At 35.3% G+C, this 24,096-nt stretch overlaps 2 protein-coding genes across 4 annotated transcripts; both read right to left on the bottom strand.

Moving 5' to 3' along the window:
* Positions 1-63: 63 nt before the first annotated feature.
* LOC126680646 (THO complex subunit 2) lies at positions 64-21,881 on the bottom strand. Of its 3 annotated transcripts, none has more exons than XM_050375796.2 (32): positions 21,464-21,881; positions 21,251-21,376; positions 21,133-21,174; positions 20,792-20,851; positions 20,579-20,641; positions 20,177-20,257; positions 19,357-19,428; positions 19,225-19,272; positions 19,066-19,134; positions 18,832-18,965; positions 17,569-17,644; positions 17,220-17,413; positions 16,579-16,659; positions 16,167-16,377; positions 15,834-16,070; positions 15,677-15,757; positions 15,440-15,559; positions 15,280-15,339; positions 14,242-14,369; positions 9,993-10,089; positions 9,764-9,892; positions 9,009-9,112; positions 8,421-8,601; positions 8,020-8,189; positions 7,279-7,885; positions 6,951-7,055; positions 5,695-5,850; positions 5,523-5,603; positions 5,013-5,450; positions 1,871-3,013; positions 969-1,273; positions 64-359 (listed from the first exon to the last, which is right to left on the bottom strand). In XM_050375796.2, exons 1-32 carry the CDS (start codon positions 21,596-21,598, stop codon positions 290-292), a joined length of 5,604 nt encoding a protein of 1,867 aa, XP_050231753.1. In that variant the 5' UTR covers positions 21,599-21,881; the 3' UTR covers positions 64-289. The 3 variants fall into 3 exon arrangements, with proteins under 3 accessions (XP_050231753.1, XP_050231755.1, XP_055961728.1); XM_050375798.2 differs by having other exon boundaries at positions 1,871-3,010; XM_056105753.1 differs by lacking the exons at positions 18,832-18,965; positions 19,066-19,134; positions 19,225-19,272; ... (5 more) ...; positions 21,251-21,376; positions 21,464-21,881 and adding an exon at positions 18,669-18,757.
* An 818-nt stretch (positions 21,882-22,699) lies between these two features.
* On the bottom strand, positions 22,700-23,694 carry LOC126682016 (uncharacterized). The gene is made up of 2 exons (XM_050377572.1): positions 23,676-23,694; positions 22,700-23,319 (listed from the first exon to the last, which is right to left on the bottom strand). The coding sequence occupies exons 1-2, from the start codon at positions 23,692-23,694 to the stop codon at positions 22,700-22,702; spliced, it is 639 nt and encodes a 212-aa protein (XP_050233529.1).
* Between the last annotated feature and the right edge of the window lie 402 nt (positions 23,695-24,096).

Raw genomic sequence — 24,096 nt, 5'->3', positions numbered from 1 at the left:
AAAGATTAAGAAGAAAAACATCTAAATATCTAATGAAATACAATAAACTAAGTGCTCAGCATATACAAATAACGAACAAAATTCATGTCAATAAATTGCATGTTCCATTTAAAGCAATGTTCAGAAACCAGCAAACTCATGTTCTAGAAAAGCTAATCTGATATAGTTTTTAATAGGAATAATAAAAACCCACCAGAATACAGGGTCCTAGAAAATTCATTTTGATGAACCAACGCAGAGCCTTAATTCATTGCCCATCGTATAATCTCCAGGGACACACATCCGCACTCTATTTCCTGTGCCTCCGCTTTTGATCTGCTCTTTGGCGCTTCTCATCATCCCATTCTCGGTCATACATCCTATTTACTGAATTAAGGACTCAACATTTCTAACAAAAATTAAATTCTCCTGACAGTAAATGCATGTGTAATCGTATGTTAATTTAAAATATCAGCCTTAACCTAATACTACTTCTAGATCGCCTTCAAGTGAAAGGAAGTAACTGCACAACCCAGGCAGCAAGGTTTGCAAAATAACTAAATACTCACTTTGTCCCAATCTAAACGAAAAAAATTCTCTATGCATATCATTTAAGGTAAATCAATCGATAAAATAAAATATTACTTTAATATCCTTTTATTAAATACATCACATTTTCTTAAAAAAAATATATTCTCATAAGATATTTAATTGAATAGGGTAAAAAGGGAATAATAGAGTTGAAACAATTCTATAAATTGAAGTTGTCAATTATAACAGGACGTCTAAAAAGGACATCGAGGCAGCAGGAGTTGTTATTGCAGGCTAACTATTACCAGCTAAAAAATGATAAGAGATATTGCATGCCATATGCAGCAAACAGATGACGGGAATAGTCTACTAATCAGTGGCAGGAGATGATTTAAGTAAATGCATGGAGAAATCATAAATATGAATACATTAATCAGCAAAATATGATTAAAGGATACGGATCAGAATCTCGACGAGCCATCTTGTTAGCTACTTCTTTACCGTGAATGCGCATAGCAGGATCATCCAAGTAACCTACTCGCTGGATCATGGCTCCTCTATCCCCTCTATCTCTACCATCAAATGATTGCGACATGCCAACAGCTGGAATGGGAGGTTGTGGAGCAACTGGAGAATACTCACCAGCCTCCCCCGACATCATATGCTCTCTTTTAAGTTTCCGTCTTTTCGAGGCAGCACTGACGTCCGTGTCATCCTTCAAAGGGACTTTTTCTCTCTCCCTCTCCTTCTCTCTCTCCTCCACCTGTCAAATATAACAAATCAAATTAACAAGTGCAAATGAATTTACATATTACCTACCTCATAAATAATTTACAGAAAGAAAAGATGACTCATCAGACCAATAATTGCAACCTTTATAAAAAAAAAAAGATGCTTGTGAATACCCTAACTGAGAAAATGTAAGACTAAGAATAAGCGAGATAGTGAGTCTGCAAGAGGTTCTTTAATCATTTAGCACGTTCTTAGTAAATCTTATCCCTATTTACCAACCTTTGACGGTCTCATGCCCCAGAGAGTAGCGGTTATATCAGACAAAAAAAGACAATCTAAACATCTTATATCTAGGACACTATATATTTTGGCATTTCACAAACCAAAAATAAAACCAAACGAGAAGGCCATTTAAATCAACATAGCTATCCTTGTCTTCATGGGCCTCACTCTAATTGAATGCAGGCCCGCAAATAAATGCAAGTAGTCAAACGCCCTCCAATAGCAGGGGCAGGTCTGATTAGGCAAGACTCAAGAGTTATACTTTACATTCAAACATGAGACTAAATGCTTATCAGATCTCAAATAATGGGAAAAATAATGATTCATTAGGTAGAAGCATAAATACCTTCATCGACAGTCCCTCTCGTTCATCCCGCTTCTTGTCACGAAAATCATCATCTCTTCTGCGTTTTGCATCATCTTGTGAAACTGAAGAATTTTCCTCTGAACGTCTTCTTTCTTTCTCTTCATGTCTTGGAGAAAGCCTTAGAGAATGCCTAACAGTTCCAAACCTTCTATCAGCATCCTCATCTCTTCTACTAGCATTTAAAGACTGGGGAACCACGTGAGGAGGCAAGGGTGGTGGTGGAGGCAAACTTTGCCCGTAAAACCGCTCATCATGTGGTTTTTCTAAGGATGCATCACCAAAGCGCATCTTTCCTCGCTCATCCTTGTTTCTTTCATCTTTTGTTTTGTCAGAGGGTCTATCAAAACTCCTATCAGCACCTCCTCTCTCTTGCCCTCTCTCAACTGAACGCTCTCTTCCATATCGTTCTATTGACCTGTCCCTTGGTCTTTCTACTATATCATCTGCACGAGACTTATCTAGGCGCTCCGATCTTTCTCTATGTTCTCTGTCATATCTCTCAATACCTTTATCTTTTAACCTATCTAAAGGTTTGTCCATGTTCCTATGTATACGTTCATCAATTCCAGTTTTGTCAAGATCAAGTAATCGAGCATCTGTGGACCTCTCTCTATCAGATAATCGAATATCAGCCTCTAAATCTCTCAGTTCAGCATCACCTTTTCTACGTTTACTTAATCTGTCGGAATCATCTCCAGGACTTCCTCTCTTTTGCAGCTTATCACTAGATTTTGATGATGCTGCAAAAGAACTATCATGCCTAGGAGAATGAACTCCTCTTGGAGGTTTGTGAGCATCACCAGCTTCAGTTGCATCATCTTTTACCAAAAATTTAGCAGGTCCAGTATCTGCCTTTAATTCACTGCCATGACCATCAGTTGTTCGTGTGGATGGATTCAAGCCTTTTGCTGATGCTGTCACGGCATTACCATTGGGGGTGACTGTAGAAGAAATATTAGTACCATTTCCTTGCCTGCTTTCAGATAAATGAGAGGAAACATCTTTGTCATTGGAAGTTCTGCCCACAGCTTTTCCAGATTTCAAGTCATCTTTTGCAACATCTTGTTTTTGTGTTTTAACTGATCCGGCATGCATTGGCCGTTTGCCTGAAGATTTTGGCTGCTAACAAAAAATTGTGAACATTAACAATGCATATAATTATGTAATAACAGAAACTATCAATAAATGATTCTCTCCAATTCACACTAATAGTAATAGAAGAAACTATCGACAAATGATGCTCTCCAAAAATTATTGAAGAAAAATATATGATCGAGATCTACTATTACTAAAAACACAATATTTGTTGTTTCCCAACTTCTGAGTTTAGTCCTTCAACACGCTAACCACGACACAGCACTCTAAGGATAAAAGCTCAAAGCTACCCAAACAAAGTTCCAGGAAAGATCGACCATATTAATGTAGATGGCAGATGATGCGGACAAGAAAACAATTTAAGAAAGAAAATTTAGATTTCTGGTCAAGAATTAAAAACTTTAATACCCAAGGATTACTTCTGAAAAATCCTGCTTTGCTGCAATATTCATTAAGCAGTACTTTTTGGAGTTCTTGTTTTATTTAAAGTTTGGGAGTTTTAATTTGTTAACTATTTCCCTAACTTGTGTTAGTCTATGTGTTCCTAGTTACTGATTCCTAGTTCAAATATTATTAGGGTTTCTTTTATCTCTATAATTGCTCTGTCTTGTATTGTTTTATTTAGATAAATTTAAAAAATTAAATGAGAAAAAAGTTCTCTTAATTTACAGACCTTGAATTCTAAATTTAAGGTTAGTTTCTACTGTTTTCCTACTTAAATATACGTAGAATAGATTTCTCAAATGTTTCCTACATCAGAGGAAATACAGACCTAGGCAATCATAGAATAGAGTGGTCGAAGATTATTACACGGCCCTACATCTTCTACAATATGTAGCCCAAAACCATTAAGAATGGAGAAAGACAGTCCGGATAGTCAACCCCAGGTGAACTGTGATTTCAACACCCTGACTACAGATGAAGAATAAGTAGGACTTCTAAAATAGAAGATACAATAATTTAAAACTGCAGCATCAAGAGCAACATTTTGCTGTACTCCAATTTTCCAACTGACAATACAATAAAATGCCATGTGCACGGCTCCATCAAATTCAAGAAAAGTGACCTAAAACACTTAAGATTTTCTAGACCAGAAGACTGAAGAGAGAAGACTGAAGAGCTACAAACAAGCATTTGCAGGATGATAAACTTGAGTTAAATTAATGGCTAAACCTATTTTGAGGTCCCTAAACTATACAATTTTGGTTCATTAGGTCCTCCAACTTCTATTTGGCTTTCTCAAGTCCCTAAATTTTCATTTTTTGGTTCATTGGGTTCCTAAACTTCGTTTTCTGGTTCATTGGGTGCCTAAACTTTTGTTTTTTTATTCATTAGGTCCTTAAATGGATCTTCGTTTAAGGATCTAATGAACCAAAAAGGACCTGATGAACTAAAAAAAAAGTTTAGGGACGAAGCCAAATAAAAATTGAGGGACCATAAAGCAAAATCGTATAGTTTAGGGACCTTTAAAATGAGTTTAGCCTAAATAAATTTACTGACTTAATAATGAGTGATCAAAATGGCATGAGTAAGTTTCAAAAAAAAATGGCATGAGTAAATATCAAAGATAAAAACACAAAGCCGATGTTCTCTCTTTCTGTTTCTTTTTTACTTTTCTTAGAAACTTGCAACTGTGCTAAATAATTGATAACCATTTTATATTCATGTCAATCTAAGGGGTATTAAACTTGTGAGGGTAATGAGAGTTTCAAAATGGGTACTGAACTTTTTTTTGTTACAAAATGGATACTGAACTATATGAAACATTACAAAATGGGTACTCTCAGCCACGTGTTCTCCACTGATCGGACGAAGGAAGAAGCCATGTCAGCAAAAAGTGGCCGAGAGTACCCATTTTGTGACGTTTTGCATAGTTCAGTACCCATTTTGAAACTTTTGCATAGTTCAGTACCCTCCTAAGTTTAATACCCCAATCTAAGTGCATGTCTGGTCCACAAAACAAACAAAAGAACACCAACTAAAGAAGCAAACCCATGGCAAGTATTAAACATAAAATATAAAATACCTCATGTTCTACAGAATTCTTTGGGGCAGTTCTGCTTGTGCTTTCATCAGGCATTCTGTTTCCTGATTCATCTGCTTGCTTTTGATTCTCTGCAAATCTTGATGCTCCAGCTTGCCCAGTTACTGATGAAACAGAGGGCTGAACATCGGACAGAATCACCAGTGATCCACCTTTTTTCTGATTCCCTTGATCGGATTTCACATTTGACATGCTATCTGCAGGTTTCACTCTGGATGTATGTTCTCTGACTGAATTTCCCATATCTGGATGTTGCGTTACAGTTGTAGCTGCTCTTCCGACAGCTAATTCACTCTGAGAAACATTAGGAGCGGAAGTGTTTTGGCCAACTGCTGTATTAGCAGAGACAGGCTTTAAAGCAGCTGGAGGCTTATTGTCAAGATAACCCATGCCGAATTCTTCATCTGTGACCCAATAAGGCTGCATACAAGAAGAAAACTTTAACAAAAGCTAAAAGTAAAAAGTAAATACTCCATTAAATGCACCACACACCTTTCTAGCAGCCAATGCTGCAGCAACACTAGTTGCCAACACCTTGAGATCCTCTCTTTCATCACTTTTAATTCTGACTACCTATACACAAAGGAAGTAAAAGGAATGATATACAAGTAATGCTGTTACATTGAGGTATAAGCAAAAACAGACTTTTCCTGACTTCTCTTACCCTCTTTTCAAGGTTAATGCCACTCCTTTTAGTAACCGGAAATACACCTGAAATTTTTGTCAGCAGAATAAGTGCATTTCGAATTTCCATGTATTCGGATGATTCTAAGCATTGAATGAGCAGCCGTGAGATTCTTTGACTCCATTTCCAGTGTACCTACAAGAAACAGCAGTCAAATAACAATAATAGGCCCAGAAGTAAAAGGAGGATGACTTTGCACACATGAATTTATATTTCATTGTGGCTCATACACATTCAAAATAAAAGTAGAAGAATTTCAAGCCCAATTAACAATAGATATTTGCAGAAGATGCTACAGAAATAAAAAAAAGAACGCCACTAAAAAATTTTAATTAATGTCTACCAATAACACAACAGAAGATGACATACTCAAACTATTGCAGATAGATAACTAGTGCCCTCCACAGCAAAAATTGAATTGTTCCTTAAGAATGACAAGGAATAAAGCAGAAAATTGCTCTATGGTAATAATCCATAATAAATCACTGAAGATGCACATGAAAAAGTGAAGTGTTGCACATGTTAAGCCAAAAGAAGAAAAATTCAAACTTTATGAAAACAAGAAACTCCAGATATGCGCTGGGCTTGCTCAATTAGCATTACAGAATGAACCTGGGGGAGAGTCTTTCTTCGCATAGGACTAATCGTCAAAATTAAGAAACAATGCAAACAGGAGGACATGAAAAAGGAGAGAGTGCAGATGAAGAAAAGAAATTGGAGAAAAAGAGGAAGGTCACAACTTAGTAAGCAAACCAAAATTTTGAATTTAACTCCAAAGAAAGAAGAAGACAATTCCATCAATTGAAAAAAATATATCTAACTCAATCTTTCAACTAATTATAATGCTAATACTTCTTCCATTAGAAAATCACAGAAAATTTTGCTTTCTTTTACTGTCAAGAATTTCTACTAGAAATAATTGAGAAAACTGTAATAATTACAAACTTGAACCATGGAAAATTTAATTTGCATATCCACGAAGTTTAGACCGCAAAAATGTGATGTTACTTTCAACAAGAGATATTGACAGTCTAAACAATTCTTAACAGGACTGCAAGAGAAAAAATAAAGCAAAGAAGATCTAGTTACATTTGAAAACCTTAAAAATGCTTAAAAAAATTGCAAGTAGAGTATTTGACAGCATGAAGGAAGTAAAATCAGAACGGCCACTTAGATCATGAAAATAACAATAAACAAATTTTTGAAGTTGACCAATTTAAAGCCCGATAACTCACCTTAATGAACTGGCCATATGTAACGCGTTGGCTGTTTGGGAACCGATAATACACAGCAAATCCAGGCATGTTTCCACACTCGCGCTCGTAAATTGATTCATCACTCTAAAGACAGAATATTGTTTAATATCAGCAATTGAATAAATTGAAAGATATGAGGCTGGAAGGAAGATACCTTAAGAACAATTGATACAATTAAAAAAATGCAAGTTTGTTAGAAAATATGTTTTTATATAATGTTCTACTATTCAAATGTGTAAACTTTAAATTTCACAGAAAAGATTAAAAATATATGAATATAAAGAAACAGGATGATTTAGTAAATTACCTTCCAGTAGTATGCAATCTTTAATGTCTCAAACAAAAACTTTCCAAGTCTACCTGCTTCATATTCAGTGCAACAGCAAATCATAGGCTGTAAAGTTTTGCATATTAGAACATCAATGTGGTTCACTGTGTTGAAAAAGGGTGTCCCAAGGGAATGAAGAGTATGCACAAACATAGCACAATACACAGCATCTGGCATACTGAAAGTACAACGAGGAAAAATGCAGCGTTGAAGGAACTCCATGTTGATTTTCAGAGTATCAGGGCAAGAACTCAACCATTTATCCTTTTCACGAGAAAGTCGTCTGCGAACTGATGCAACATTTTCTTCATGCTTATGGAGTTCACTAGTCAAACGATCCAGAGACTCTTGAATCCTTTCCTTGTCTTTCTTCCTTTTGCTGATTGCAGAACTTGAATTATCAGAAAGCTCCTCCAACGCTTTAAGAGCTGCATGCTGCTTTGCAATCTCGGCCTTATAACGATCTCTAGGAACATACAGATCATACAGTGTGAGTCCCCAAAAGGTTGCATAGAGATCAGGTGAGAGGCTATTCCAGGCTTTTGATGGCAACATTGCTTTCACTGTCTCAAGAAGACCAGACCAGCTGCACAGAAATTCTATACTATTATTGGCCCATCTTCAATCTATCCCATTAAATAATAACTATGAAGGAAGCCAAATTATGGAAGAAAATGATACCAATGCAAGCAAACAGCAGTAAAAGAATTGAATTATTACGTTATATGCTTCTGAGGAGAGCCAAGATCCAGAATCACATTGTCACTATTTTCTTTTTGTTCAACATCTGTAGTGCTGACAGCTTCCGTGTCATCCAGGGGCCAGAAATCATCAGAATTACCCTCACACTTAAAGAGTCTCATGGCTGGGCGGTAAATTAGAAAAGCAACCTACAATATGCACCAGGTTAAATAGTAAATTACAACGAAGCACAATAATCAATATAGCAAACATTTGACCATGGCGTGAATCATAAGATCAGAGGGGAATTTAAGAGACAACTGAAAGTTGTTAGAAATGATGAATCAAATAGGCAGAAAGCATAAAACAAACACAAATAATTTTGACATTTGCTGCTTCCACAAATGCAAAATCATTAAGACGGTGAGTGTGGGAAAGACCTCTGGATCAAGGTGGTAAAGATGAACAAGCTCATCAAGCGATGGAATCAGCTTTGCATAAGCAATGGCTGGTGTAACTGCAGTAGAAAGAAATTCCACATATTGAAGAAGAGTTCCATGGCATCTATCAAACTGCTCACTGACCATTTTAATGTAAGGTGCCCCTGAATTAATGACAACCCTGCAGGAAAAGATTCAAAACATAAACAAACTATTCAGTCATTAGACTGATTGTCTAGAAAGAGAAATACATCAGAGAAAGTAAAACATTTTGATATGCCCATGTGAGAAAAAGTTCAAAAGGCACCACAAATGGGACACAAATAGAAGTAAATATTATTTCGAACAGTATTTAAGATGGTTTAATGCACAAACAAGATGTCAAGAGAACTGGTGGTAAACAGGCACTCCATATCTGTATAATCACCATAATTCAAATCTATCACATTTTTTTAGAAAGATTCGATCTTTTTAAATAACCAGAATACCGCGACTTGTCCTCTACCAGCAGCCAGCACCTCGGCCATCCTAAGTAAAGCATGAAAATCCTAATAAGAAATTCTGAGGAGTTGTTGCCATATAGCTTACAAAGAACGATGTTGAGCAACAAGCAACAAAAGGGGAATTGCGAGCCTCGGTTCATCTTTAGGGAACAAGGAATCCCTAAGCCTATTAGTAGATTTTACCAAAGCCTGCAAAACAAAAATCTGAAATTTAGAAATTAAGAAGTCAATCACTAGAGACTTCAAATCTTAAAACTCTTGCCAAAGGGATCTGCTTCTCAATATATTTCTTCAGCAGCACCAACAATTCCTCACAGCCAGTTGTATGTATATAAAGCTCTACTAAAGTAAGAACAAATAAATAATAAATAGGAGAGAGAGATAATATACAGAAACATTAGCAACCAACAGCTCCATAACTTAAAGCTCAAAGCATTCATGTAAGTTGGGGAACAAATCAACCGCAATCAAAGAGCTAATGACCTTGGGTGAGCTAAAAGAGAACACATATCACACATAATTTCAGAGAAGAAGGCAAGTGGAGAAAGGTTTGTATATCATCTGTTAACATACTTCTATTATTCAGACATAGCAAGTTCTAGAACTTGGACATGAACATAGCAAGTAAACACTTTAAATCATGCATTTCAGCAGTTCATTATAGCATCAAAAACCTAAGAATGTTTCACAGGGGAAAAGGCCATATAGGTCCAATAAGTTTTGTGTCAATTACAAGTTCTCATAGAAAAAATTACCATTAGATAAGGTGTCGGGATCGAAATATTAATTAAGTCAAACAACACATTACTGTCACTTAACGGAGTTCAGTGAAATAAACACCTTGTTATTTCGTGCAACTCCAAAAGAAGTAGCCTGATACCGAAGAGTCTCACTCCCTGCCATTGCATCCAATTGTTCCTCTGTTAAATTCTCAGTGTACTGAACATTAGCCATTTGGGTAATGAGCTCCTGATAAATAGCAGAAATTCAGCCATTAATCACCCACTTCTGGCTCTAGTTACAAGTTACAAGTTGCAACACAGCATAACAACCATGTTCTGAGTAATACCTGCAAAAGCACAAGCTCAATTCCCAGGCCCTTTTTAAGCTGGTTCACAAGATACTGAAAAAGACCTCTCAGTTCCATAGATGGATACTTCTTGCACCTGAAGCAAGTAAAATCTTCATAAAGTTTTGCAGAAGTAACATATAAAGCCATGGTAAGTTTACAGATTTCTCAAGCTCAATCTTCTGCATAAAACTACAAAGAAAATTAAAAAAGAAGAAAAATCACACATGTTGAGGAAATCAACCAAAACAGAAGATAAAACAGCATATCAATGATTATTTCCTAAGCAAAGGCAACAGATCTCCACAAGCTAACCCCCAAAACATTTAAATATAAAGTAACAAGCAAACAGATTATAGGTTTACAAAAGGGACACCAACATTTAAACAAACAATAGTATGTCACTTAATATCAGGAGGGTTAGAGACCATTTCAGTTAAATTTCCCAGTGGGTCAAATAAAAAATCATTAACAAGGCAGTAGACTAGAATGCCATCCCATTAATCTTTGTTTTCGATAATTTAATACCAACTCCCAATAAGTTTTCTAACTTTTGCCAAAACCCAGGTCATATTTATCTCAGATCACCAAGAATGTAAGGTTCTTTAGCCAAGCAAAATTAGAGAGTAAAAAGTAGATGTCATTAATTTTCAGTCTGTTACAGACAATTAATTTTCTAAGATACTAATTAAATTTTATATATCAAGGGCATTATGATTAAGACAGCAAATTCACCTCAGAATATCGTCTTACATAATCTCAATAAAAAAGGTGAGGGCATATGCAACAAATAACCATATATAAGATGGAACCAGTTAGGAAAACAGTCAGCTAGTGCGAGTCAATTCAGTGAAGATATTAGGTCATAAAATATTAAAATCTCATCAAGAACACTGACCCAAAACAATGAAAGATGAAAATAACCATTGATAAAAATGGAAACAGATAAACCAATATCCACCTACTGTTCCTCAACCACACACCCTTTGCTCCTTCCCTATTGTTCGAACATCACATATGATAGTTGTGTTGCCAACTTTTTGCTTACTACATCCCTAACCTGTAGATTTCCCTCACAGTACGGCCGGCGAGAAACTCCCTTAAAATCATACACCGCACTCAACAAATATGATAAACCCCCGGAGAATAAAATGAGACAATGCCTCTTCAAGGACCTATCTTGAAAATGCACTTCCATGGCCAAAACCAATATAAGATCTGGTAAGCCTCACATATATCAGAAATACCATTTTTACCCTCTCGTGATAATCCATTCATCAATATCAAAGAAAGATGGACTTTACTGACTGCAGAAAATTAATGCCTGAAGGGACACAGGGAAAAGAAAAACACTTGTCAAGTAAGACCAGATTTCTGAAATTACAGCAATCAGACAGGAAAAATGATATGGTGTGCAATCCTGGATACATATGGAGCAAATATCTGGAAATGATAGCTATAGCTTTGGATGGGATAGGAAACGAGATAATATTTATCTTCAACCATGAGCAGCATGAGAAGAACTACAAAAAGAGCCAGTGGACATAGTCAGGTCATATGCCAATGTCTGGAAGATTGAGAATAAGGTCAAGGAATGTCTACAAGATTGAGAATAAGGTCAAGGATACTTGTACCAGAAAAATAAAGAAACGAATTGGGAAAAATGGAAAGAAGAAGAAAACAGAAAGTGTGGCTGGGAGGAGAAGAAGTTATCTGATGATTGGGAAAAACTAACTTGACATGACCTAGACCAAATTCCACGAGAAAAGTAAATCATGCTTGATAGACAAATGAAATATCATTACCCCAAATCACCACCACAGCAATAAAAAGTAGAACTTTGCAACGGTTGCCTGCTACTTGTCTCCATATTCCAGCATTACTAAGTCTGGCCAGTAAAAAAACTCTGTAGAAGTCATGCCACAGCCAAAAGCCTCAGGCAAAAAATTGGTTGAGATAGTTACAACCCCACTGTTATCTGTTTTAAAACAAATTTCCTAAAATCTCTATAAATACAAAACAAAGAAACTTTTTAGCCCTTAAATCAACATTTGAGAATGCCAAACCATTATCACAAATCCTGTGGTGAGTTTTTCTCAATCGGCACTATCTCCAACTTCTCAAGCCGTTATCCCTCCCACAGCAGCAATCTTGCACATAATAACATAAATCTACCTAGTCATAGAGAAAATATTGTCCTTTCCTCCTAATCCTCAGATGTTTCATGAGCCCTTATCCATACCAGCATATCCAGTCAAAACAAAACAATTCAGCTACCCATGGAGAACCCATAATTAAGTCTTTCAAGCTAGTTCCACCTAAGAATAAGGAAATGCACAGATACATAACAAAAAGGAAGTAAATAAAATCCAAATCAATAAATACAACATACTGCCCAACCATGTAATTCTGAACAAAGAAACTATTGACATCATTTCATATATTACATAGTTTTGTATGTTAAAAAGACACCATTTACATGTATATATAAAGATAACTCAGACAAAGAAATATTTAAAAGGAAAAGAGGGGGAAAAAAGCAGAATGCAAAAACACAAACCAAAAAGTTTAGGACTCCAATGAAAAACTACGCCAACGAATGTACAACTGAACAGCCCTGGCGACCATGTTAGCTTTGACAACAATTGCGAGTGCTCGTCTACAGAATTTGATAATTTTGCCAGGTAGCAAGTTATATATGATATTGCAGTGGCAGCCCAAGGATTTCCATATAGGAAAGACCTAGTACACCTTGAAGTACCCAAAAGCCATAACGATAACATGCCAGTGCGGCTACAACCAATATAGACTGCTCACAGATCCCTCATTTTGTTAAGAACGCATAGAGTGCCCATCTGAAGTGGATAGTATATAGTAACTTCAGATCCAAAAACACAAGTTTATCTTGCACCATTGCACCCACAAATAACAGCAAGGGATTTTGACTGAAAGAAGAACCAAACTGACAGAAGATGAAAAAGTTTATAACTGAGTCAACAGGCATTTATCTGAGCTTCCCACATAAAAACTAAGCTCTTCAACAGCCAAAGGAGTAATAGAAACCATTCCCATATCATTTTGTATCACTCAAACAAAACAATCACTTGGAACAGCTGCACAGCCAATAGTTGATCATACCATCATCAAATACTGATCAACTTAAAGGAAAATCGCATCCAGCTATCATTCAAACTCACATCTACTTGTTCAGCTTTAAATTTAACACACTTGATCTTCACTGCTTTACCATATTTATTAATAACACCAAGCTCTCAACTTATATGGCAAAATAAGCTCCCTTTTTAGATCACAAATAATCCTCCTCCTACCCAGATAATGATCATGATCGCATCTCAACATTTCAGGAAGTTCCTTTCTCAGCTATAATAGCAAGCATGACAAAGTCTTAAAGCAAAAGAAGAAAGAAGGATTTATGTCAATTTTGATCATGCATCCTGCCTAACCAACCCCCCTTGGAATAAATATAACCTTATATAAGGAAAGCTAATTTGATTCCGCAATTATCAAACCCCCCCTAAGCTGCTCAAGCTCATGAATCCCACTACAAAATTCAAGAAAAGGACAGCTTAAACTTAAAAGCTCCAGCAGGTGCCAATTTGAGAAAATTCTTCAACGGGAATGAATAATGCAATTCTGATCAATCCTCACCGTCAAAAACATCAATCAACCTATCTTTCAATCTCTTATACAGCGTCATAAAGCTCTCTGACTGAAGCCTAATCAACTGCGAAGCCGAGTTGTTGAAACTGATATGGTTTGCATACTAATGTCTCACAACACCTCAGCTCCAGTATGCTGCTTTTGCTGGGCTAAATCTGCAACCCGGAAACTGAAGTAAAGCATCCCAAGAAATATCTAAAAACCCTCAATAGAATCAATTCAATGCTCAAAATGTTTGTTACCATGCATTGCATAGCAATGCGTTTAGCGTGACTGCTTTACAAACTTTAGTGGGTGCAAACTACCCAAAAGTTATTTAAGAAGCTTTGAAAAGTTAAAAAGCAATAAGAGCACCAGCAACCACATGCAGTAGAATGCCGAAGCATAGCACAAAAAAAATTATCAAGCATGTAATTTAAAATTTGAACCTACTTCTAATCCTGGGAGTAGTAAGACAAGTTTAGACGTTATGTTAAAACCCAATTAATTTTTCAAACCAAGATCAGCAGGCAAAAAAGAAATATTGTAAGATAATGCAGAGTTCTGAAAATAAAATGATTTCACATACAGGTGACCCCAAAACGAAGCCAATGATTGAAGCCAGTCTGACAAATTGAGACCATCATCCTTCAGCTTATCACGACCTCCTTGGACCAGGCGCTCAATTACAACATATTCTAAGATGTCATACTCAAGCTGAAAAGAAAAGAAAAATTATCAGTTCAGAAAGCAACGGTAAACAGCCAAATAACTTTCACAATGATCACGGCATATAATGGAAGAAGGAATATTAGAGAATGAAACAATACGAATGGACAACTAGTATGCAGACTTAACTTGTTCACAATTAAAATGATTATAAAAATCCTGCTACTGAATGTTGCAGCTCCCCTCCACAATGTTTTTATTGATAAGACATGTTTTAAGGAATACCATTATCTAAACTATTTCATGTACCAAAATTTACGATAAGCCAGCAATAGAAGCACTCTTACTATATTAAAATAATAAAATTGATAAGCAAGCCCTCATAATTGGACAAGTGAATTCCCCACCAACAAAAGAGAGACAATGCATGATTACAAGTTGAGGGATGATCTTTCACCAAATTAATACACACTTTAATTTGGTCATCTCCTTCAACAGCTTTCAACCATCAATGCATAGCATAAAAATGTGTTTGAAACCAGCAAAATTTAGGCCAAAAGTATAAATTACATTTTGCAATGGAAGAAGCAAAATCAGCTTTGACATATTCGAATTTCATGGGAAGTAAGAAAAAAGTTCAAAAGTGACAAAAACAAGGCAAGAAAGCAATCCATAACACCAAATAATAAAGAATAAAGGAGGTAATAATGTAACGGGTAAAACATAATGTCCATTTAAAGAAACGAATTTAGTATAAATATTATCTTCATTAACTTGTCCAAGCATTACCACAATGAATAGAAAACCACTTAGGTGGCTGGCACATACCACGTACAATAACTCTTTTAACAACTTCACATTCTAATGTGGCACTTTCTAACAATAATAAACTAATATAGATTCCAAAAGTTGCAGAAAAAGAAGAAGCTTACAGCGTACTGAAAAACAAATTGCTCACCTGTGTCAAGTACTTGAAAGCATCTACAACAGGTGCGATCATATCCCTGTATGCCTCAATCTGCACACTCCAAATTTCCAGAAAATCAATTTCCTTCTACATGAAGAAGCTAAGATATCAATATAAAGCAAAAAATTGATTTCACTCCATCAAATGGCACCTGGACAATTATAGTTCGAAGCACAGTCATTGGATTTGCATGAGCTAGTTTTGCAACCATCCTACCCAGCTGCTTCAAATTCTCCTTCGCAAGCCTCTTAAGTATCCTTCTAGTATCCAACTGTGAGATGAGCCCATGTAACCAAAATTAGCAAATTAATGAGTTGGTTGCATATGATGTATAAGAGCATCAAGTTTGCAACATTAGCTCCGCAGATGAGAGGCATGGTTTACATACTTTTGCCGTTTGTCTAGCAACCAAAACCATTGGATTCCGTTCATCATCTTTCTCCCATTCACCGTATAAGTGGTAGCGCACCTAAATAGAAAATATATATCAAAAGAAGTCTCAGAGCAAGCTGATCGCAAGAAGAATGAAAGCATGCAGGACAAACCTCATATGGAAGGAGGCTCATCACTTCCCATATCTCCTGCCCAACTGCTGGATTTGCAGGTATTAATTGCAACGAAGGAAGTAGGCATGTGCCCAAAGCTTCCTCAATCCTTGACCTTGCTTCTCTTATGTAAACACGAGGGTTTCCTTTAAAAGCAGATTCAGTACTTGCACCTCCATCAATACCACCCATAAGCTCAAGTGCCGACATGTAGTAACCTCTTAATACTCTACAAACCTTTCCATGAAGAAACAACAGATCAGAATAAGTGAAAACAGAACTCCTTTTTCAAAAGAAAGAAATGTATTTGACCAAAATAGGAAAATAATGTACCTTCTGCAGCAATATTGTATCACGATAAAGATAGGGTCCAACAGTTGCTAGCATCTGAAAAAGCTCCTTGGGTAAATCGATAAAAGATCCATGGCTACGTGCACTACTAGTTTCTTTAGAATCACTACCAACTCCTGGAGAAGACTCCAAATTTTGGAAATGCGTTTGACGAATGATATCATAAGCTACTGAGATGGACTTCTCAATGAGCCTGAAAATATGAATGGCAGCATTACAAAAGAAAATATCCACATCCTTCTACAATGATCAAAATGAGCTTGAACAAACTATCATGAGAAGTAAATTCTACGGAAAAAAGCAACAAATTTTGCATCATAATCACACAGCATGTATTATGAATGACTGAAAAATACACATCATAAGCACATTACAGAGATAGATGAATAATTACCTAAATAAACCTTTGCATATTTGCACATGAGCCACCGTATTTAATGGAGAGAGGCGATTGAACAATATGTGAGCATGATACCTGAGAAAGACAGTGTTATACAGATAATCATACTATCAAAATAAACATCTCATTGTACTTTTACTAGGACAAGTATCATTTACACACAACAATTTGTTAATATAAAGAAAAATTACTATCTGACAGTCACGGCATAAATTTGTAAAGATCTGTGTTATTAAGTCAATAAAATAAATAAACCTATTATGAAGCAACTTTATTGAACTATTCAACAGTGACCAAGAGGGAAAGGGCGGAATTCCCCTCTCTGTCCTTTTCAATGACAGAAGTCATAAAAAGATCACAAAAGATAACATCTGTAACCTTTTTTATTTAGACCAACATATGATCAGAAAAACTCTGGATCCCCAGTTTAAACCAAATATGCCTTATGCAATTTTATGCATCTAGTCTTTAAATAAAAAATTAAAATCATTTGGTGACATATGAAACATGAAAAAACAGAAGCCAGTCAGAATCTCAGCAACCAACAATTTAAGAAGTTACACCTCAAACATAAGCGAACCTGTAGAAACTTTCTTAGCAGCTTAACAAAAGAACAATTTTAACATCAAACATACCAATCATCCACAGAAAGAAAACCAGTAAGCAGACCCAAAGTTTGGCTGCTTTCAAGCTCTGATGATCTTTCAGCAACAGCATCGCTTTCCATATCCAAAGCCGCGAAAAAATCTACTGTAACATCTCCTTGTTTCTCATCATCCATTAGGTCCTTCCCAGTGGCAGCGAGATTTATTTTTCCAATTTTGTTAGCCTGCATAATTTCAATAGGAAAACCCACACAAAAGCGCCAATTATGAAAAAATATCACCACAAATACTTAGATAGATGAATGTACACCCTCAGATCAGCACTTGATGAACAAGGACAGCAAAAATCTATAGCAAGTATAGGATTACAGTATGATACCTCATCCAAGCGCTTAGACGAAAAAGTAACATAATGATCAAAGGCCTCATCATCCCTAGGAAGTAGATGAGCATATCTGCAGCAAGTACAAAGTTTTGATCAATCATCAATGTGAGGCGTACTCCATAGACAAATTGAAAATTCCAAGAACTACATGTATGCCCATGCCCATGCCCATGCCTATGTATATTTTATTTGCCAAAGAAGGGTCTCTTTAGGATTGCCACCAAAAGACACTTTCTCGCACATTTTGAATTCATTGATTTAATTTCCTAGAAACCGCTTCTTCCAAACATACTTTTTAGATGAACATAAATTTACCTTATATTCCAAACAAAAGTTTGAGAAAACTCAATAATATATAATAAATATAAAAAACATTTGTCCAAGTAATCTTGAATATTTAATTTGGATGGTTTAGACTTAATTCACATTGTCTCAAGTGTCAAATGGGCCATCCCATCTGCAGAATGTGGATACACTCTGCTGGTTTTATACAGGCTTCTACTATAAGGATATTCAGCTAGTTTATTAACTAACATATACATTATCAAACCTCACCACGTTGATTTTATCTACTCTTACCAGTGGAGATAAAAGTGACTGCATGCCAAATTAATTAAGTTAGATTTCTAAGGTTTGTATTGCACTGCAAGAATATTGTATCGCACACCTATAAGAGCTCATATCTATAGCAGATAAATACAAATTTAAATTTAATAAAGTAAGACCTTCAAATTGGGCATAAAAGATAGCACACAATTCTGCACAGCAGAGAAAGAATTATTTACATGCATTCCCATGCTATAAATAAAATTTACATTGAATACCTTATTTGGTCCCTGACATTTTTGCAAGAAAAAAATACCGCTCATAATCCAAACACAACATCTTCTATTTCCTCAGAGATTGGAAAATAAGGACTAAACTGATGATTTTTTATGTTAAGTGAATAGTATTTCACTTAATAGTCAAGTTCTAAAGTATATATTTCCAAAAAAAATAAAAACTCGGGTGTAAATTCAAGAATGAATTTTGACAATATCAGGATTCTCATTATTTACCCTATGAAAACAGAGGCTTAAAAAGACTGCTCTCACATGCTATCGAGATCAATGAACTCTTCACCAATAGAGCAGTAAGCTTATAGAGCCCAAACGGGGTAGGACTATTCACTTCCTTTCGGTGAAAGTATCAGGATTCTCATTATTTACCCAAGAAATATGTATCATGAAAATAGAAGCTTAAAAAGAATGCTCTCACATGCTATCGAGATCAATGAACTCATTCTTCACCAATAAAGCAGTAAGCTTATAGAGCCCAAACGGGGCAGGACTATTTACTTCCATTCGCTGATAATATTGGAACTTAAAACCAAGAATTTGGGAGGCATGAGACTGCAACAAAAAACAGTGTAATAATCAAACAAATGGTTTGCCATAGCTTCAGTACAAACCACACAAATAAGCCAGCCTACTCACTCAAATTATTACGTACCTTGGGAAAGATTGGGATCAGTTCCAAAAAGAGACTGTTGTCAGGCTGAAGTTCAAAACACTCCATAAACTGAGAGTTAGGAACAATGACACCCAACTATTAGCTTTGTATCATCAGATTGTAAACACTTAAAAATATCGAAAATAATAAACAACTTACAATATCGAAAACACGATTTGGATCCAAATCAAAATGCCCAATTAAAGACTGCAAAGAATAATTGATAGAGGTGAACACAATAAGAATATGACAAAGAACATGAATGGACTAATATTTAAATCAATCAAAAACCTTGATGATGCCAATTGTCGCTGATGATGCATTTCTGGTTACATCTTCATAGCCTTGACATAGAAGCGTAATCTGGAAGGAAAACAAATTCAATTGGCTCCGTGCACTCTATCATATTATAGTGTATTGTTTGTAGCATCAACACGAGAAATAAATGTATTGTATACAAAAAAACATCATAATCGCATTCATGTATTTCCAAATTTACATATGCTATGTATGCAGCCAGTCTTTAAAGGGAAAAAAAGACCATAAGATATAAGATGCCAGTTCTGCTTTATCGGCAGAGATCATAAAAAATAAAAGTTACTTGGAACAAAGCTTAAAGCCAGTTTTCATGTAGTAGGCAATTAAATAAAAACAATAACTGTAAGCTCCAAAGATTCCCTATAAACTTCCGACCTAGTTTTTTTTCCGAGAACCTTGCCAAGTAAATGATGCATTTTTCATGAAAATACTCTTTATTATTATTTTCTCAAATCATAGGATATATAAACTGATAAACCTGCAAAATTGATCGTAATGATTTTACTTAATAGTATGTGTGTAGCTAAAGTTTTAAAAATAACATCTGAATTAATAGCCCCAGTGTTTCAATGGAGTAAAAAAGAAAAGGCAATAATCTCAAAAAAACTGAATCCGCATATTAAAAGAAAGAAATGATTTCACACTTTGAAATTAACATATGGTAATAAAATGACAATAATCAACACCCACCAAATACAAAAATAAAAAGTCAAAAAGTAAGTGTGGGCATGATAGGTAGTTGCCTGATCGAGAACAAAATAATAAAAAAGATGCAAAAAAAGGATAACCTTACCAGTTTGGCGTAGCCCTCACTTTCTTCTCGAACGAGATTAAACTTTGTTTGCTGATAAAGAAGACGAGTGTTTACTCTGACCTGAAATCGACAGTAATAACACTAAGTTAAAATTAAACTTTCTTTTTTGATTACTTTCCTCGCGTATGATGCAAACAGGAAGTATATGTACACACACATATGTATCTGGCAAATAAACAATACTCATCCAGCCATATGTAACATATTGTTGGAGTCAGTGACATTCCTCCTTGGGAAATGTGAGTCCTTGAAACGCACTCATGGATTATTGCGCAAAACAAGTACCATAAAGTCAGCCAAGAATCCACATTCCTAACTAAACCAAAACCAACCTGAATGATTCACACACAACTACAGATAAACATAAATTAATCAAAATACCTCTTTCCCCTTTAAATCCTGAGCTTTTATTTTTATCATTTCAGCCTCCCACAAAAATTCCTCCTGAAAAGTGAGACGTTATTACTGTCATCATTATTTTCTCCCTTTGCTTCCGCACAAATGTGAATATATCATGCAAATAAAATAATCAGGAGACCAAAGAAGAACGCCAAAACAGAATAGCTAAATCCTCTCAAACAAACAAGAACTCACCTCACATCGCTCTTGAAAAAACCTCAATGGAACAATGGCAGATTCCACAAGCCACCTGGCCTACAAAGCAAAAAGACCCAAATTTAAACATAAAGAACATAAATAACATCAAAGAGAATGTAAAAACTGAATTCATAACTGACTTGATCAACAAAATTGCTAACCAAAGAAAACATCGAATTGGAAACAAGATCAATTCACATAATAAATCAATAACAGTGAAATAATAAATGCTAAGAAAAAAAGATATGAAATAATAATTCTTTCGATAAATGAAATGACAAACTAATAATATCTATAAAAGACAATCAACCATCCAAATTTATACAAAAAATACTAACCAACTTTATGAGGCGGCCACGGTATTCACCCGGCATTGTAAGCTACAAAGAAAAAACAAGAACTTAAACACAATATTGAATAACAAAAACAATTACAAAAAACAAGCTAAAAACTAACATCCTGAGCCATCTGCGTAATGATATCGGCAAAGCTCGAAGCCAACTCTCTTGGAGACACAGTCTCTGTAAACTCTACGGAATCCAAAACCAGTTTGCATTTTTGATACGGCAATTCTCCTCGAACCTTAATACAAAATATCAATCAGCATTAATCAAACCCTAAAAAATCATTCAAAACAAATTAAATACAAAGTAATATAAAAAAAATTACCGCGGTGAAGCAGAGCTCTAAAAGGAATCGGAGCATATGAACGGGTTTAGAGACGCGAAAATTCGCGTTACCGGTTCTCCATTCGCGTAGAGAATCTTCTGTGACGTATATACAATCTATAGGAGGGAGAGACATTTCTGAAAAATTGAAGTTTGGAATTTCCAAAACCCTAGATGATGATCGTAATGGTGAAATGTGGGAAAAAAATTGGAGAGGTTAACGAGGGAATGATAAGATTAGAGGAAATTCCTTTCGCGGTAAAAGTGACGGAGCTTAGATTTTTGAACGGACGACGGCGGGGACGAGCAGTGTTTACACTGATACGCTCGCGATTTTTGATTCCGGCCGTTCAGGGTCGACGGGCGGTTTGGAAATGGTATTTATATGTATTTAGTTTTTGTAGCGAAAACTTGGTAAGATAGATTGCAATTTGCATCTTATTATTTTTTTTGGCTTAATTACTTAAAAAAAACCTCATCTTTAATCTTTATTTCGTTTATCCCCTGACCTAGAAAAACTGTCACATATACCCTTGACGTTGTCATTATGTTTCGCCTCTACCCCAAATTTCAAAAAAAAAATGATTTATTAAAAACAACTAAATTAAAGGATTATTTTATACTTTAATCTATTAAAAAATATACAAACTAATACTTCATCTTTAAAAATGTTCAAATAAGTCCTAAAACTAATTAATTTTTTTAATTTAAATAAAATAAATAAATAAAATAAAACATAAAATAAAGAAATGATTTTGTTATTTTTTAAAAAAAATGAATTTTAAAATTAAAGTACGGTATTAGGTTGACATTAATTAGTCTGAATATTTTATTAGTTTTATGTAAATTTTTTTACGGTTTTTTATTTTTAAAAAATTATTGATAATTAATATAAATTAAATTATTATTAGTTGAATTTTTTTAAAGAAGAAGGTGTTTTTGTATAATTAATAATATTGATGTGTAATTAGAATATATGCTAAAAATGAAGGATTATTTTAAACTCTTTTTCAAATGAAAAGAGGTCAATTTAATACCTCGAGGGTAGAGGCGAAACATAATGACAACGTCAAGGGTATATGTGACAGTTTTTCTAGGTCAGGGTATAAACGAAATAAAGATTAAAGTTGGGTTTTTTTAAATAATTAAGCATTTTTTTTTCCTCAAAAGATAAAATTTCATTTAATGGAATAGTCGAAATGCAATGATGAATAACTCCTTAACAAATTTGAGTGAGTCATTCCAAAATAGAATGATGAGACCTGCAAAAGCAGTCATCAAATAGGGCTTTTCTAGCCACCAAATGGGTCACCCAATAACAATTACGGTTGACATACTGAAATCTAATTTCCGAAAATCTGAAAACTAGACTAAGGATATCTTCTAATATTACTCCGGCATCTTGATCATTACTAGAGGAGGAACTAACAGCATCAATCAGAACCTGACAATCTCTTTCAAAGATTGGATTGCTGTATCTTGTATGTAATACCTCCTCCATTAATGTCTGAAGCGCCAGCGCCTCTATCACAATCGGTATCACTATGCCTAGAAAACGTCTAGCCCTAGTAAAGACAATTTTGCCTGCAAAATCACTAACTACAAAGCCAATAGCTCCCATTTTGGAATTCATATCAATAGCGCCATCAAAATTAACTTTATGACAACCCGTCGGTGGAGGTAACCACGCAGATGGAACACTTTGTACAGTCGAAGGATTACTTGTCATGCCATCTAAATCCGTTCTTTTTTGTGTAGCCTTTAAATATTCTTGATGTTGTTCACATGCTTTGCTAATAATTGACGAAACCGATAGAGGGCGAAATACAATGATGAAAACGTTATCAAGTGATGAATCTATTACAGACAAAAAGTAGTTTAAACATGTTACAAGACTAGATTACTTCTTAATTCTATGGTGCATATTATTTTTGAGTTGGGTAGGATTGTACAGTAATTTAATTAAGAGGAAATTAAATGTACCACGTGATTTTAAAAAATAATACCACAATTACGTGGTCAGCTATTTGTTTACAGCAAAAGTATCTGTTTTTTTTTTGTAAGCCCATCTGGTTTCTAAGGCTTCGCCCTGACTAATCCGGATCCAACCCCCGTCGCGCACCTGGCATGGTGGGTGAGTTTGCCAGTGGGGTTTTTTTACATTCACAAGACTCGAACCCGAGACCTTGTTTAAGCGATACCAAGCCGCTTACCACTTGAACCAACCCCCATTGGTACAAAAGTATTAGTTTTAATACAACACGTGGTGAGTACTTTTTTTTTGTATACAATACGTGATTTGGTTTATGCATTACGCCTTGAGCTAGATGTAGCCACGTGGCTTAAGCATTAGATTTACCACATGATTTGATTTAAGCATTTTTTGAAAAAAAAATTGAGCCACGTCATTCTTCTTTTTTCTTCCTTTATGCGTTGAGCTAGCCACTGATGTCTTATTTTGAACAAAGTTGTCTTCAAACTTCACCATCGTCTCTCTCTACCTCACGACTATGTCGATTCCATTGAATCCACTTAAGTTTAGATTGCCGACGCCGGCTTCCGGCCAAGATCCGTCGTCGATTTTGATCCTGCAATAACAGATCTCACTTGAATTGTTTGATGAATGGCTATTGC

The sequence above is a fragment of the Mercurialis annua genome, linkage group LG5 (assembly GCF_937616625.2).
Source record: "Mercurialis annua linkage group LG5, ddMerAnnu1.2, whole genome shotgun sequence".
NCBI classification, from domain to species: domain Eukaryota; kingdom Viridiplantae; phylum Streptophyta; class Magnoliopsida; order Malpighiales; family Euphorbiaceae; genus Mercurialis; species Mercurialis annua.
The sequence above is the reverse complement of the archived record's forward strand: the minus strand, read 5'-3'. Positions and strand labels throughout refer to the sequence as shown.

Bases quoted from the DNA above. Each gene is read 5' to 3' on its own strand.
- LOC126680646 (XM_050375796.2), bottom strand. From the start codon at position 21,598: ATGTCTCTCCCTCCTATAGATTGTATATACGTCACAGAAGATTCTCTA. The intron at 18,966-19,065 runs GTACGTAATAAT...TTTTTGTTGCAG, and splicing joins TGATCCCAATCTTTCCCAAG to TCTCATGCCTCCCAAATTCT. The intron at 8,190-8,420 runs GTCTTTCCCACA...TGCATATTGTAG, and splicing joins TTTACCACCTTGATCCAGAG to GTTGCTTTTCTAATTTACCG.